The sequence below is a fragment of the Nerophis lumbriciformis genome, linkage group LG02 (assembly GCF_033978685.3).
Source record: "Nerophis lumbriciformis linkage group LG02, RoL_Nlum_v2.1, whole genome shotgun sequence".
Taxonomy (NCBI): Eukaryota; Metazoa; Chordata; class Actinopteri; order Syngnathiformes; family Syngnathidae; genus Nerophis; species Nerophis lumbriciformis.
The window spans coordinates 13612501-13630430 of record NC_084549.2 but is presented as its reverse complement, the minus strand read 5'-3'; the positions used below and the strand labels follow the sequence as shown (position 1 = coordinate 13630430).

The 17930-nt window shown below is 40.0% G+C and overlaps 1 protein-coding gene across 2 annotated transcripts in view; it reads left to right on the top strand.

Moving 5' to 3' along the window:
* mark1 (MAP/microtubule affinity-regulating kinase 1) overlaps positions 1-17930 on the top strand; it is a 142938-nt gene that overhangs the window by 40460 nt on the left and 84548 nt on the right. For both annotated transcript variants that reach the window (XM_061939736.1, XM_061939819.1), the window contains exon 3: positions 10190-10243. In XM_061939736.1, the coding sequence (XP_061795720.1) occupies positions 10190-10243 (54 nt within the window). The remainder of the gene's footprint in view (positions 1-10189; positions 10244-17930) is intronic.

The window sequence follows — 17930 nt, the reverse complement described above, 5'->3', positions numbered from 1 at the left end:
CGCATGTTAACGATGAAGGTCGTGATTCAGGAGAAGATAGGTGATAGTTTGCATGTAAGGGAGATTTATTCCGAAACTAAACAAAAAACAAGTGCTGCTCAGCTGAGCACCGAAATGTAGAGATGCTAAACCAAAATAAACAGAATGCTGGATGACAGCGAAGACTAACCGTCTGTAGAAGTTGTCAGGCTTGTCCCTGACAGTTTGGTTATGTTTTAGTTTTTCCTCTGTGTTTGTCCTTGTTTCCTGTCAGCGCTCTTATTTTGGTTGTTTCCTGCTTTTCTCCCTGAGTGCTGTTTTCCCTCAGCTGTGGCTGATTGGCACCTGGCCACACCTGGTGTCAATCAGCCAGCTGCTATTTAAACCTGCCTTGCCATCCAGTCTGTGCTGGAGTATTGTCGATGTGATTGTCGATGTCATCACTACCTGTCGTTACTACTTGTCCTTGTCGCTGTCGTCGTAGCGGTAAGCTGTTCCTGATAGGTAGTTCGCTGTCTCCTAGCTTTGTGTTTTCCTGTTAGCCAGATCCTGTTAGCCGTTAGCTATTTTCAGTTTTTCTGTTTGCTGGTTCCTGTTTTCAGTTTTCCTGTCTCCTCGTTCCTGTTTTGTGTACTTTCTTTATTTTCATGGACATTAAATCATGTTTTCCTGTACCAAGCCTGCCTTCTCTGCATCTTGGGGTTCGTCACCAACACAACGTGACAGAAGTAAGCGTCCACAAGGAAAACAATTCACCATGACCCAACATCAGCCAGCAGCAACAGCTGAACTAAAATAGTCTTGATTACCGTATTTATCGAACTATAAGGCGCACTTAAAATCCTTTCATTTTCTCAAAAATCGACAGTGCGTCTTATAAACCGGTGCGCCTAATGTACGGATTCATTCTGGTTGTGCTTACCCACTTTGAAGCAATTTTATTTGGTACATGGTGTAATGATAAGTCTGACCAGTAGATGGCAGTCACACATAAGAGATACGTGTAGACTGCAATATGACGCCAGTAAACAACACCAAAACTATAAATGTTCCATTGAAAATAAAGAACATTACACACGGCGCTCAAAAATCTGTCAACATGTTTTAGTATGACTTTGAAGCCGCACAGCTTGATGGATTGTCGGCTTATTACGGCTACCGTAGTCAGAGATACAAGTATTACTATGGTGTGTGTATAAAGACCGCAAAACGGCACCCATTAGCAGTCATATAATCTGGCATTTTGTTTCACAATATTATGCAAAACCAACTTTTCTTACCTTCTGGTACCTGCTGATGTGTATTTGAGATCTGCATAAGTCCTGGAAATTTGCTGTAGTCCGTGGCGAGGCCATAGTCTATAAGCTTCTTCTTTTTCACTATCTTCTTGTTATGGGACATTCTTATGGGACATTCATCCTCCGCTGTTGCCATTTGTAATATAAAGTAGTGTAAAGTTCTAACTTATATCTGTCAGTACACTCGCTATGGAAGCGCTAAAAATATACCGGTGTCGTGAGTTTACATTATTCACCCAAGGAACTTCAGTTATTAGAGAGTTCCGGTCGGACGGTAGGATGACAGCGAAGACTAACCGTCTGTAGAAGTAAGCGTCTACAAGGAAAACTATTCACCATGAACCAACTTCAGCCAGCAGCAACAGCTGATCTAAAATAGTCTTGATTACCGTATTTATCAGACTATAAGGCGCACTTAAAATCCTTTCATTTTCTCAAAAACCGACAGGGCGCCTTATAACCCACCATCCATCCATTCTTCTACCGCTTATTCCCTTTGGGGTCGCGGGGGGCGCTGGAGCCTATCTCAGCCACAATCGGGCGGAAGGCGGGGTACACCCTGGACAAGTCGCCACCTCATCGCAGGGCCAACACAGATGGACAGACAACATTCACACTCACATTCACACACTAGGGCCAATTTAGTGTTTCCAATCAACTTATCCCTAGGTGCATGTCTTTGGAGGTGGGAGGAAGCCGGAGTACCCGGAGGGAACCCACGCAGTCACGGGAAGGACATGCAAACTCCACACAGAAAGATCCCGAGCCCGGGATTGAACCCAAGACTACTCAGGACCTTCGTATTGTGAGGCAGATGCACAAACCCCTCTTCCACCGTGCTGCGCGCCTTATAACCCGTTGCGCCTAATGTATGGAATAACTCTGGTTGTGCTTACCCACCTCAAGCAATTTTATTTAGTACATGGTGTAATGATAAGTCTGACCAGTAGATGGTAGTCACACATAAGAGATACGTGTAGACTGCAATATGACGCCAGTAAACAACACCAAAACTATAAATGTTCCATTTAAAATAAAGAACATTACACACGGCGCTCAAAAATTTGTCAACATGTTTTAGTATGACTTTGAAGCCGCACAGCTTGGTGGATTGTCGGCCTATTACAGCTACCGTAGTCAGAGATACAAGTATTACTATGGTGTGTGTATAAGGATCGCAAAACGGCACCCATTAGCAGACATATAATCTGGCGTTTTGTTTCACAATATTATGCAAAACCAACTTTTCTTACCTTCTGGTACCTGCTGATGTGTATTTGAGATCTGCATAAGTCCTGGAAATTTGCTGTAGTCCGTGGCGAGGCCATAGTCTATAAGCTTCTTCTTTTTCACTATCTTCTTGTTATGGGACATTCATCCTCCGCTGTTGCCATTTGTAATAAAAAGTAGTGTAAAGTTCTAACTTATATCTGTCAGTACACTCGCTATGGAAGCGCTAAAAATATACCGGTGTCGTGAGTTTACATTATTCACCCACGGAACTTCAGTTATTAGAGAGTTCCGGTCGGACGGTAGGATGACAGCGAAGACTAACCGTCTGTAGAAGTAAGCGTCCACAAGGAAAACTATTCACCAAGAACCAACTTCAGCCAGCAGCAACAGCTGAACTAAAATAGTCTTGATTACCGTATTTATCAGACTGTAAGGCGCACTTAAAATCCTTTCATTTTCTCAAAAACCGACAGGGCGCCTTATAACCCGTTGCGCCTAATGTATGGAATAACTCTGGTTGTGCTTACCCACCTCGAAGCAATTTTATTTAGTACATGGTGTAATGATAAGTCTGACTTGTAGATGGTAGTCACACATAAGAGATACTTGTAGACTGCAATATGACGCCAGGAAACAACACCAAAACTATAAATGTTCCATTGAAAATAAAGAACATTACACACGGCGCTCAAAAATCTGTCAACATGTTTTAGTATGACTTTGAAGCCGCACAGCTTGATGGATTGTCGGCCTATTACGGCTACCGTAGTCAGAGATACAAGTATTACTATGGTGTGTGTATAAAGACCGCAAAACGGCACCCATTAGCAGACATATAATCTGGCGTTTTGTTTCATAATATTATGCAAAACCAACTTTTCTAACCTTCTGGTACCTGCTGATGTGTATTTGAGATCTGCATAAGTCCTGGAAATTTGCTGTAGTCCGTGGCGAGGCCATAGTCTATAAGCTTCTTCTTTTTCACTATCTTCTTGTTATGGGACATTCATCCTCCGCTGTTGCCATTTGTAATATAAAGTAGTGTAAAGTTCTAACTTATATCTGTCAGTACACTCGCTATGGAAGCGCTAAAAATATACCGGTGTCGTGAGTTTACATTATTCACCCACGGAACTTCAGTTATTAGAGAGTTCCGGTCGGACGGTAGGATGACAGCGAAGACTAACCGTCTGTAGAAGTAAGCGTCTACAAGGAAAACTATTCACCATGAACCAACTTCAGCCAGCAGCAACAGCTGAACTAAAATAGTCTTGATTACCGTATTTATCAGACTATAAGGCGCACTTAAAATCCTTTCATTTTCTCAAAAACCGACAGGGCGCCTTATAACCCGTTGCGCCTAATGTATGGAATAACTCTGGTTGTGCTTACCCACCTCGAAGCAATTTTATTTAGTACATGGTGTAATGATAAGTCTGACTTGTAGATGGTAGTCACACATAAGAGATACTTGTAGACTGCAATATGACGCCAGGAAACAACACCAAAACTATAAATGTTCCATTGAAAATAAAGAACATTACACACGGCGCTCAAAAATCTGTCAACATGTTTTAGTATGACTTTGAAGCCGCACAGCTTGATGGATTGTCGGCCTATTACGGCTACCGTAGTCAGAGATACAAGTATTACTATGGTGTGTGTATAAAGACCGCAAAACGGCACCCATTAGCAGACATATAATCTGGCGTTTTGTTTCATAATATTATGAAAAACCAACTTTTCTAACCTTCTGGTACCTGCTGATGTGTATTTGAGATCTGCATAAGTCCTGGAAATTTGCTGTAGTCTGTGGCGAGGCCATAGTCTATAAGCTTCTTCTTTTTCACTATCTTCTTGTTATGGGACATTCATCCTCCGCTGTTGCCATTTGTAATATAAAGTAGTGTAAAGTTCTTACTTATATCTGTCAGTACACTCGCTATGGAAGCGCTAAAAATATACCGGTGTCGTGAGTTTACATTATTCACCCACGGAACTTCAGTTATTAGAGAGTTCCGGTCGGACGGTAGGATGACAGCGAAGACTAACCGTCTGTAGAAGTAAGCGTCTACAAGGAAAACTATTCACCATGAACCAACTTCAGCCACCGGCTACCGTAGTCAGAGATACAAGTATTACTATGGTGTGTGTATAAGGACCGCAAAACGGCACCCATTATCAGACATATAATCTGGCGTTTTGTTTCACAATATTATGAAAAACCGACTTTTCTTACCTTCTGGTACCTGCTGATGTGTATTTGAGATCTGCATAAGTCCTGGAAATTTGCGCACGTCCGCCACTATAGTTTATAAGCTTCTTCTTTTTCACTATCTTCTTGTTATGGGACATTCATCCTCCGCTGTTGCCATTTTTAGTATAAAGTAGTGTAAAGTTCTTACATTAATATGTCAGTAGACTCACAATGGAAGTGCAAAAAATGTACCGGTGTAGTGAGTTTACATTATTCACCCACGGAACTTTAGTTATTAGACAGTTCCGGTCGGACGGTTTTTCACGGGACACATTTCCGGCGTTGTTGCACTAGTGAGCCACGGATGAGGAGATGCTGCTCCGTTGTTGATTCAAGTAAAGTCTGAATGTCATTAAAACAGTTAGCTCTATCCACTGGTACAACAAAGATGACGGAGAAAAGATGCTGTCGAAGGTGAGCCACGTAAATAAGACCGCCCACAAAACGGTGCATCCCGAACGACTGTCATAAAGCGGCTTGAAGATGATCTGTAAAACATAATCTATGCAACATTTTTACCAAAGAACCACCATTACATGTTATGTAGACCACAAGGAAGTGTTTTACATTTAGAAAAAAAATCATAATATGACCCCTTTAATGCGCCTTTTGTATAAAAAAAGACCTGAATAGACCCGCTCATCGGCAGTGTGCCTTATAATCCGGTGCGCCCTATGGTCCAGAAAATACAGTGCAAACACAGAACCGGTGTGCCCCGGCAATCAACGTCAAGATGCTGCAGGAGACGAGAAAACAGGAAGTCTAAAAAAACCTACGAAATAAGAGCGCAGGACTGGGATCTAAGCATTTAGCCTTGAAAAAACCCACACACTCCTCATGACAAAGGGTTTTCCTTTTTTTCTCCCCCCGAATCACAGGACAGCCCCATTGATGTCAAAGAAAGAATAGTGTGATAACCACAGAACAGGAAGTTAAACTTCTTGTGACATATGAAAGTCTTGCCCAGCTGCTCAATGCCATCTGATCAATGAAATTCATTACACTTACCCTGCTCAGTGGCCTTGTGGTTAGAGTGTCCGCCCTGGGACTGGAAGGTCGTGAGTTCAAACCCCGGCTGAGTCATACCAAAGACTATAAAAATTGGACCCATTAGCTCCCTGCTTGGCAGTCAGCAATCACCAAAATAATTCCCGAGCGCGGCCACCGCTGCTACTCGCTGCTCCCCTCGCCTCCCAGGGGGTGAACATGGGGATGCGTACAAATGCACAACTAGTGTGTGTGTGACTATTGTTGGGACTTTAACTTTAACTTTTAAATATCACACGGCTTTATTCCTGTCACAATGGGGTTTTCGCTTACTGCGGGGTCGTTCTCCCAGGAAGGCAAACGGACGACTTCGGACAGGACTTGCAGGTAGGAACATGATTTAATTTTAAGAAACACTCAAAGAGGTACAAAACAGAAAACAACCCGAAGGCAAGCGTGACTATCGCACGCGGAAGCTAAGGCAAAAACTTAGGACATGAAACTATAGACATGAACCTCACGAAACTGTGGCATGAAACGAACACGAAACTGTGGCATGAAACAACTAGCATTAACTATGGCATAGAACAAACACGAAACTGTGGCATGAAACCAATACGAAACTGTGGCATGAAACAACTAAGACTTACGTAGTCCGGGCATGAGGCAAACAACTAATGACGCTAGGACGACTGACTGGCAAAGGCAGGCTTAAATAGTCCTCTGATTAGCAGCAGGTGCGCGTCCCGAACACCAGAGGCAGGTGAAAATCATAAGTAGCCATGGTAACTAAAACAAACTCAGGTGTCAAACAGGAACTAACAGAGTCCAAAACTAACAGAACATAACAAAAACATGATCCGGACCACGGATCATGACAATTCCTTACAGACAATAACTTCAAAACACCACGAGATGACCGTCATCGCAGCAATTCAAAATAAACCTTTCTTTAAAATACTTATTTCATCACTACAATGAAAACAAATGATAATAGATAATAAAGTAATTTGAATTCATGTAGGGCTTCACGGTGGCAGAGGGGTTAGTGCATCTGCCTCACAATACGAAGGTCCTGAGTAGTCTTGGGTTCAATCCCGGGCTCGGGATCTTTCTGTGTGGAGTTTGCATGTCCTCCCCGTGACTGCGTGGGTTCCCTCCGGGTACTCCGGCTTCCTCCCACCTCCAAAGACATGCACCTGGGGATAGGTTGATTGGCAACACTAAATTGGCCCTAGTGTGTGGATGTGAGTGTGAATGTTGTCTGTCTATCTGTGTTGGCCCTGCGATGAGATGGCGACTTGTCCAGGGTGAACCCCGCCTTCCGCCCGATTGTAGCTGAGATAGGCTCCAGCGCCCCCCGCGACCCCAAAAGGGAATAAGCGGTAGAAAATGGATGGATGGATGGATGAATTCATGTGTTCCAGGACCATTATGTAGGTTTGATACAGGTACAGGCATTCTGTACCATTCTGACCTTCTTAGTGGTTATACAAGTTAAAGTTATGTTCTGGTTACATTAACTTAATGACGAATTAGAATGGTGTACTGTGTTCCTTTTTTTAAACTTATGCTGTAAGACACGCCATGGAACAATAAGAATAGACAATGCGTATCGGCTTTAACTAGCGACGAGGCGCAATCAATGCTACTTTTGCTCAGTCATCCCCATTGCTAACTGAGAGTTCAATACAGTGTCGTCTATCGCTCACGAGGGATCCGCTGACAAACTATACATCATCCTTCTTACATTGTATGCATATTTATGCCTGTTGCGACTACACTTGTAATAAACGTGTGCTGAATAATTCACAGCTACAGAGCAAGTAAGGACAATAATGGCATTGCACGCATAACAAAGGATAGTGACCAGCAGGATGCTGCAAATAGACACGGAGTCTACCTCATTCTATGTATCTGTTGTCTCTTTTCTCTCCACCTGGCAGTGTTCCTGTCACTGCCACCACCATGTGCTGTTTTCGGGTTTAGCGTCCTGGTTTGGATTAGAATTAAGTGTCCCCGCCCGGCAGTCTGAAGGTCTTAAAGCAACCCACACTCTCCTTACCGTGACTCCGTGCTTTTCTCTTTCTGGTTTAGAGAGCTGATTCTTTGTCCGCCCTGGGTGGTAGCGCAATATTTCCTTTTCGTTTACTTAATATTTTCTTTTTTTTGTTTGTGAGGTTTTATTGGATAAAGGATGGAAGCTCCCATTGCATAATTATACACAAAATTATTATTTTGTTCTTACTATTTCTGTACTGTTTGGGTGCTATAGTGTTAATATGGGCAGGAGAACCTGCACAACCTGATGCACCCTGTTATTGATTTTTAAAGATATGAAAATGTTTGTTTGTATTGACACCGATATATATATATATATATATATATATATATATATATATATATATATATATATATATATATATATATATATATATATATATATATATATATAATATACAGTATATATATATATAAGTGTGTGTGCATATATATGTGTGTGTGTGTGTGTGTGTATATATGAATGTATATATGTGTGTGTGTGTGTACATATATGCATATATATATATATTTGTGTATATATACATATATATAGAGGGACAAGCGGTAAAAAATGGATGGATGGATCTATATATATATATATATATATATGAATGTGTATATGTGTGTATATATGTATGTGTATGTATATACGTGTATATATGTATATGTATATATGTGTGTATATACAGTATGCATGTATTAAATGTGTGTGTGTATATATTGTGTGTGCATATATATATATATATATATAAAAGTGTGTGTGCATATATATATATACATATATAAATATATATATAAGTGTGTGTGCATATATATATATATAAACATATATATATATATGTATGTGTGTGTGTTTGTGTGTATATATATATATATATATATATATATATATATATTTAATTTTATTTATATATATATATATATTTTTTTCTGGCTTTTACTTTGAAGCTGGAAAAAGAAAGGTTCTTGACATATTTTGATGTTGGATTGAAAATATCTTTACATATGTTAGTCACACCGGACTATAGGCTGCAGATATTTACCGGTACGAAAGATTTTGTAAATGTTTATTTACATATCTTAATTGTTTCCAAACGGTGCCTGTCATATGGGGGTAAAATGGCTGATCAAACAAAACAGAAATTATTGTCAAGGACCCACTAGCTGCGGAAACTATGTCTCTAATCAGCTAAACAGACTCTATACGTCCACGGTGATATTTTGGTGAATGCCCCGAAACTGTAACAATACAAAACGAATGCAATTTTAAGTTAATAATACTAACACAGACACTTGTAAACGTGTTAGCATATGTGCCAATGCTAACGACGCTAGCTTGATTACATTACAATAGCGTGTGCAAATATGCATGTTAACACTCCTACAGATATCACACATGGGACAGTTTAGTAAGTATGAATTGTTTTTGTTATATTATAAAAGTTAAAAACGTTGCTTGGAGTGATTAATCCTTTACATTTTTTGTAGTAGAAATGCTATGAGCGGTTTTACTTCCTGTTCAAGATATAAAACAGAAAGTACATTTTCAAACTGCCACACCTGCAGTGAGCGAACTTGTCCAAAAGATGGCGTTATAGCACAAAGAAAAACACACCTTTTCAGTGTCTCTGTCGGTGTAATGTGAAAACTATTTGTTTAATACAAAACATTATGGCTAATAGCAGAGAAACATCTGTAAATTAGCCGCACCGTTTTATAAGCCGCACGGTTCAAAGCGTTGGAAAAAAGTAGCGGCTTATAGTCCGTAAAATACAGTATGTGTGTTTATAACACTCTTAGAGATTTCATCATGGATCAAAAATGGTATCTATCTACAGTTTTTTCAAATTTATGAAATATTTTGTTAAATACAGATAATTAACTATCACAAAATAGAAAAACTATTCTCTAATTTATATTTTGATTATTTTTTATAATCTAACAGATGGAATACACTCGTGATCGTCTGTCACGATGCCTGGGTTTAAAAAAAAAAGCAGATTGAGACTTTATGATTGAGCTGCTGACCGAAGTCGTGTACAGAACCGCTGTCCGCATTATCAGCCTTTGTTTTGCTATATTTTTAATGCTATGTTTGTACTAATCAGTCTGTTGAACTTACATGTTTTCATTTATATACGGTGCGCTGCAAGCCCAATTCATTTCCAGGAACAAATATTTCTGTTTGGTGCCAATACAAAGCACTTTCATGTGTGTTCCAGTGATTCAACTTGTTGTGACAAAGCTGCCACACATTGGGGAAAATAATGAGGAGGTTCACTCCAACCAGAACACAACTCCCAGATACTCTGAATCATTTTTGACATTTCTGCCATTTTCTGTCTCACTTTCTCTACTTTGTCCTCCCCCACTCCCTGCTTTGTTTCCCAAGGTGGCAGTGAAGATTATAGATAAAACTCAACTGAATCCTACCAGTCTACAGAAGGTGAGTTATTATTATTTTTTTTTGTATTAATTAGCCTATTAGCTACATTAGTTTGTTCACATGTACATTGGTATTAAAAACACATTTACCCCAACTCTGGTAGCGCCATAACTTCTAACTCCTAAGACCATTTCAGCCAATTAAAAGCTTGAAGTGGAAAAAGCATAATAACATTGCCGGAGTAAGAAAAAGGAGATGCTCGACCGATTGGTAAAGTGGATTTTACCAGAATGTCACACCTGTATATTGAGCAGTGGCGGGGACTAAAGTCGACCCTCGACCCTGACCAATTGGCAAAGAGGAAAAGAATGCAGATTTACCATGTACACTCCTAATTTTGTTGGAGTATTTTATTAAAAGAGACATACCATAGTGCCCCACTGGGATCCAGTATCATTTTGAAAGCCCCTGAAGTGGGGTTGCGGGATACCAGTGGTGGGCCGTCAGGGCCAGCAAGGCCTTCTCTGCTGGCATAACATAACCAGAAATCATTATCATAATTAAAGATAAAAGTAATTTTTTATTTATTTTCCCAAAATATCTAAAAATATTCATATTCTCTTCATGTCATATTATGCTCCTTCCAGTGCTGTTGTTTTTAGGTTGGAGTTTGTATCCAATCAGAATTCAGCTAGCTTATGTTGCAATGCTGTACGAAATCTGCCCGGGGCCTTCAGAATCTACAATGCGGGCGTCCGTGCACTGTAAGTGAATGGTAACATAGAGTTGATAGATAATTGCGATAGCCAATCAGATCACGAGTTGTTGTCAGTAAGGCCTTCGAGCTGGCCTCACGTTGAACATGACATTTACGCGTCCTCTGATTGGATACTCACTCGGAGCAAAGTTAGTGGATGAATTTGAGAACACATACAGTTGATAAACAGTTGCGATAGCCAATCGGATCACAGGTTGTTGACAGTAGGCTATCTAGGTAGCCTGATGTTAACGAGACTGTGATTGGATACTCACTTGGGACTCCCAAGTGAGTATCCAATCACAAGTTGCGAAAACAGGAAGTGGTACGAGCCATAGAAAACTCACCGGTACAATAACCACAAATATAAAGTGTTTGTCTTACACCTAGCAATCCGCTGTGGACAGACGAAGCCAAGCAATGCAGGTTCTGCGAGCAGTGCGCACTCCCACAAAGGAAATTCATTTTTGGCAGGCAATCATATTTTGGCACAACACCGGCGATGAAATGGTTTGCCCGCCACTTTCACTTACCAACCTACCTTTTAGTTACCTACTCAGTGGCCTTGTGGTTAGAGTGTCCGCCCTGAGATCGGTAGGTTGTGAGTTCAAACCCCGGCCGAGTCATACCAAAGACTATAAAAATGTATGTGTATATGTATATATTACCTCCCTGCTTGGCACTCAGCATCAGGGGTTGGAATTGGGGGTTAAATCACCAACAATGATTCCCGGGTGAGGCCACCGCTGCTGCCCACTGCTCCCTTCACCTCCCAGGGGGTGAACAAGGGGATGGGTGAAATGCAGAGGACAAATTTCACCACACCTAGTGTGTGTGTGACAATCATTGGTACTTTAACTTTAACTTCACACTAGGGCTGGGCGATACGGCCTTTTTTTAATATCTCGATATTTTTAGGTCATATCGCGATACACGATATATATCTCGATATTTTGCCTTAGCCTTGAATGAACACTTGATACATATAATCACAGCAGTATGATGATTCTATGTGTCTACATTAAAACATTCTTGTTCATACTGCATTAATATATGCTCATTTTAAACTTTCATGCAGAGAGGGAAATCACAACTAAGTCAATTTAGCAAAACTGTATTTATTAAACAGTTATTAAGCAGTGGCACAAATATTCATGTCATTTCCAAAACAGAAAGTGCAAGATTATCAGAGACATTTTAAAACAAGCTATAAGTGCACTTTTGTGCATGATGACACACACGATATTTCAATAAGTGTCACATAAAAATGAGCTGCATATCAAATAGTTTATGTCCTACGGTGTTGATGTGGAAATAGTTGCTTCGGCATTTAGTTGGTGTGGCACCGAACGGAGATGTTGACATGATGTAAAGACATATTCCCGCTTGAAGCCAAACCACCGTCAGACGATGGACCCCGTGCTGTTTTTCTTGGGAATTAATTATTCCTCCATGTGTTACCAGATTTGCACCTTCTTTCTCTCATATCAAACCACATCGTTATCTGTTAGCATCACAGCTAACGTTACCATGTCGCTACCTCTCGCTCCGCGGGAGCGTGTGACGTTGCTCACGTGACAGTATGTGACGTATGTAAGAAGGTGTGCGTGTTTTAAAGTCTCTGTGAGAAGGAGAGACAGGAAAGAGTGAGAAACGCATGCAGTTTATTGCCCCGCAGCTAAAAGCTACTGCGTGAGAACGTATACTCGAATATCACGATATAGTCATTTTCTATATCGCACAGAGACAAACCCGTGATATATCGAGTATATCGATATATCGCCCAGCCCTACTTCACACAAATCAAACGACTACGAGTGGCTAATACGGCGTCGGATTGGTGCTACAAATTGTGCGGTCAAATATTTAATTTCTTTATTTTTCCATGTTTCATTTGTGTTATACAATTATTTTCATTTTGACAGTACTCTGTAAGATATGTTTTATTTATTTATTTAATTTATTTTGGTTTATTGAATGTTAAATGCGCCGAAAAACGGACCGTTTTGTTACACTGTTAAGGGGGGTCAATGTCCAGTAGTGTGCAAGTGTGTTTCTGTATAGTTTCTCCAGCTGTGTCCATGTGGTGACATCAATTACGGTATTTTGAGGGGTGAAGTCGGACTAAGTAGGACATCACTGAAGGCCTTGGTGAGAAACGCACGGCCCGCCACTGCGGGATACAGACGAGATACGATTTATAAATAATATCAATTTTGGCCGACGATAGAACTTTTAATACTATCGTGATAATACATGTTGACAAGCGAACAAACACGTCCTCAGGGCAATCAAGTCCCTCCACAGTGTAATTCGAAGTCAGTAATTCTCGCCTCCATGTCGGCAAATAAACTACGTTTCTTACAAGTATCATCACACCGTAGAAGGATATGGTAACTGCATGCTAGAGCCCTACAGTTTAAACAAAGGTGGACGCATCGAAAATATAGACAGTAACGATATCAAGTATAGTCACAGTTAATGGTCGATACTACAGTGGTTACATCGATATTTTTTATTATCAAAATAATATTTTGTTGTTTTTGTTATTGTTTACAAACTCAGGAAGTAAGTACCTGGGCACAAAAGGACTTTCAGGGCAAAAATCAAAATATTTAAAACAGAACCAATAGTAAGGAATAATTTCAATCTTTAATTGATTATCATCTATCAGCCATCTTTCGTCTGATTATAGTTGTGATCAAAAGTGTATCATTCGTTGATCTTAAAACTTTAATGTATCAGCATTAGTACGACAAATACTACCTCTTTAACTACTTGGTATTGGATCTATACCCAAATTTCCAGTATGACCCAAAAATAATGTAAAGTAATGAAACAACAGAAAAAATAAGTGTTTATTACATTTGAACAGAAGTGTAGATAGAACCATGTCACAACAGAAAGTAAGCCGATAATAACAGTAAATTAACCAGTAGACTAATAATAGTTTTGACACAATAATAGAATGGAAAGTGACGCAATGTGTTCCCGCATACGTCAGCAGCCAAATTACGAGCCTTTGTAACCCGTTTTGAAATGGTTCTATTATCATTTACTTACCAAACAAAGTCTTGTGATATATTGTTATCAGAATGTAGACTTTAGGCCCTATCGCACATCCTTACGCCATACTCACTATTTTGACCAGTTTGAGCGCAAAATCCAGGGTACCAACAGTGCACTTTTTGCTGCTTTTCCCAATGTGAACACACTTATGCCCATCCCTACCCTGAAGTGAGCAGAATAGGACCCCTTTAACCAACAAACAGTTCAAACACAATTTTGCCATTAAAGGACACCATTTTTCCTGCTGTTTTAAACAGCGCTGACAGGTAATGGGCAGCCAAAGTCGACACTGCCATTTTCTACCTTCCTTGGTTGCATCACAGGTGTGATTGAGGCGGGACAGCGTCTGTGTGTAAGCCAATTCTGCCAGGACAGTTTAACCTGAAAGACTCACTTCACCCATTGTGTTGGAAGTAATTGTCCACTGTCTGAAAAGTATTTATATGTCACACTGGGCATCATGCATCGATGTCTTGACCCGAATATGAGACGACTAAGGGTGTAACGGTACGTGCATTTGTATTGAATCGTTTCGGTATGGGGGTTTCGGTTCGGTACAGAGGTGTACCAAACGAGTTTCCACACGAACATATGAAGTAGCCGCCTAAGCTAAAGTCTTAAAGGGGAACATTATCACCAGACCTATGTAAGCGTCAATATATACCTTGATGTGGCAGAAAAAAGACCATATATTTTTTTAACCGATTTCCGAACTCTAAATAGGTGAATTTTGGCGAATTAAACGCCTTTCTAATTAATATTCGCTCTCGGAGCGATGACGTCACAACGTGGCGTCAAATCGGGAAGCAATCCGCCATTTTCTCAAACACCGAGTCAAATCAGCTCTGTTATTTTCCATTTTTTCGACTGTTTTCCGTACCTTGGAGACATCACGCCTCGTCGGTGTGTTGTCGGAGGGTTTAACAACACGAACAGGGACGGATTCAAGCTGCACCAGTGGCCCAAAGATGCGAAAGTGGCAAGAAATTGGACGTTTGTTCCGCACACTTTACCGACGAAAGCTATGCTACGACAGAGATGGCAAGAATGTGTGGATATCCTGCGACACTCAAAGCAGATGCATTTCCAACGATAAAGTCAAAGAAATCTGCCGCCAGACCCCCATTGAATCTGCCGGAGTGTGTGAGCAATTCAGGGACAAAGGACCTCGGTAGCACAGCAAGCAATGGCGGCAGTTTGTTCCCGCAGACGAGCGAGCTAAACCCCCTGGATGTCTTGGCTCACACTGTCCCGAAGATGATCAAGAGAAGAATATCGACCCTAGCTTCCCTGGCCTGCTGACATCAACTCCAAAACTGGACAGAGGGTATGTCTACAGAATATATTAATTGATGAAAATTGGGCTGTCTGCACTCTCAAAGTGCATGTTGTTGCCAAATGTATTTCATATGCTGTAAACCTAGTTCATAGTTGTTAGTTTCCTTTAATGCCAAACAAACACATACCAATCGTTGGTTAGAAGGCGATCGCCGAATTCGTCCTCGCTTTCTCCCGTGTCGCTGGCTGTCGTGTCGTTTTCGACGGTTTCGCTTGCATACGGTTCAAACCGATATGGCTCCATAGCTTCAGTTTCTCCTTCAATTTCGTTTTCGCTACCTGCTTCCACACTACAACCATCCGTTTCAATACATGCGTAATCTGTTGAATTGCTTAAGCCGCTGAAATCCGAGTCTGAATCCGAGCTAATGTCGCTATAGCTTGCTGTTCTATGCGCTATGTTTGTTTGTGTTGGCATCACTATGTGACGTCACAGGAAAATGGACGGGTGTATATAACGATGGTTAAAATCAGGCCCTTTGAAGGTTTTTTTAGGGATATTGCGTGATGGGTAAAATTTTGAAAATTGTCCCACCCACACAACCAGAGCGGTAACAGCCAATCAGCAGTGCGTATTCAGAGCGGTAACAGCCAATCAGCAGTCCGTATTCTTTTTCTATGTTGATTGAGCTGTGTTGAAGCAGCAAAAAAGGACATTATGTTAAATGAAGAGTTTCTTTCTCTGATAGTTGATATAATAATGTTAGTGCATCATTAAGCCTACATGAACGCCATGGTGTTCAGGGATGAATAGCCTCTCCTATTGCTATTGTACTATTTTTTTCAGCTATACGTACATTAATCATTAGTAATGGAACAGCCTAGTTTTGAATGGCAGTGTCCCTGCTATCACATGTTGATAAAAATATAATATTTACATATTAAAAATCAACTACAGGCTTCCCAAATGCTGTAATAAATTAAGCATGACGAGTTGACTTGAAACTGTTTAATGTTGCACTTTTTATATGTAGAAGAAAAGTTTTGTCATTTTATTTAATCCGAGCAACAACTTGAGGCAGTTTAATGTTGATTAACGTGGGCAGAATTATTATAGTGTTCCCAATGTTAAAAGGATAAAGCCATTGTTTACAAATTTGGTAAATAAATAACAAAAAAAATTATATTTTGTTGTTTTCTTACTGTACCGAAAATGAACCGAACCGTGACCTCTAAACCGAGGAACGTATCGAACCGAAATTTTTGTGTACCGTTACACCCCTAGAGACGACACTGAATATAAGATTAGCCCTATTTTTAGAGAACTGTTTTTGGAAATGCAAAATTATAGATAAAACATTTATTCTTATGTTTTTAATATCAGTGAAACAACAAAGGGATTTGGCACCAGTTGCTATAAATCCCTATACCTCGAATGTAAGACGACCTGTCTCTTTCAGACTTTTTTCGAAGGAAAAAAATACCATATTGTTTTGAAGTTAAATAAATGATAGCTAAATGAGGCAATTCCTGAAGGAATTGCGTGTGAATGCTCCAATGCTGAAGTTGAACTGAAATGCCGACAGAATGTAGTATGAATGTAAGAATAGTTTGAATGTTGGAATGGTTTGAATGTTGGAATGGTTTGAATGTTGAAAAGTTTGAATTTCCAGGAAAACCGGAATTTGCTTTGGAACATGGGAAAGTGTGAGTTTGAATGTCCAGGATGAGTGAAATGTGTTGATGTTAGAATTGTTTGAATAGGTTGAAAAATGTGGGAATTGTGGAAGTTTGAAAAATGGATCATTCATTTTGAATGGGGAAAATGTCCCTTACAACTGGCAATTCTAGGAAATCTGGTAATTGTTTGTATAATTGTTGAAAGCAGCTCTTTGAGACACTTGTGATTTAGGGCTATATAAATAAACATTGATTGATTGATTGATTGAAAGGCAGCACACAATTCCTGAACAGGCTGAATATTTTGAAGTTGGAACGGTTTGAATCGGATAAAAAATGTGGGAGTTGTGGAACTTTGAAAAATGTCCCATTGATTTCTATGGGAATTTCATGCAAAATTGGTCACTTCGGGAAAAGCGGGAATTTTTTTGAAAATGTTAAAAAAGGTGAATGAGTTGAAATGGTTGGTGATGGAATTTTTCAAATTGGTGGAGAAATGTTGAAGTAGCAACATTTTTAATTGAGAAATGGTATTGTTTAACAACTTAGTTTTTTGTCCTGATTAAGAGGAATGATTTGACGGTAGAACGGTTGAAGTGTGTTGAAAAATGTGGAAGGAGTAGTCGACAGAAAAAAGGGTGAAAAAAGGGTTTGAAAAAAACGGGAATTCTGGGAATTCCTGGAATATTTTTGAACTTGGGAAAATAATAGTTTGAACATCCTGGATGAGTGGAATATGTTGAAGGTAGAATGGTTTGAATCGGATGAAAAACGTGGAAATGGTGGAAGTTTGAAAAATGGCCAATTCATTTTGAATAGGAAAAATGCCCCGGAAAACCTGGAATTCTGGGAAATCTGGGAATTTTTGGTATTTGTCAAGGGAAAGCCTAGGATTCCCGAATAGGCTGAACAGTTTGAAGTTGAAACGGTTTGAATCGGATGAAAAATGTGGAAGGTGGAGCG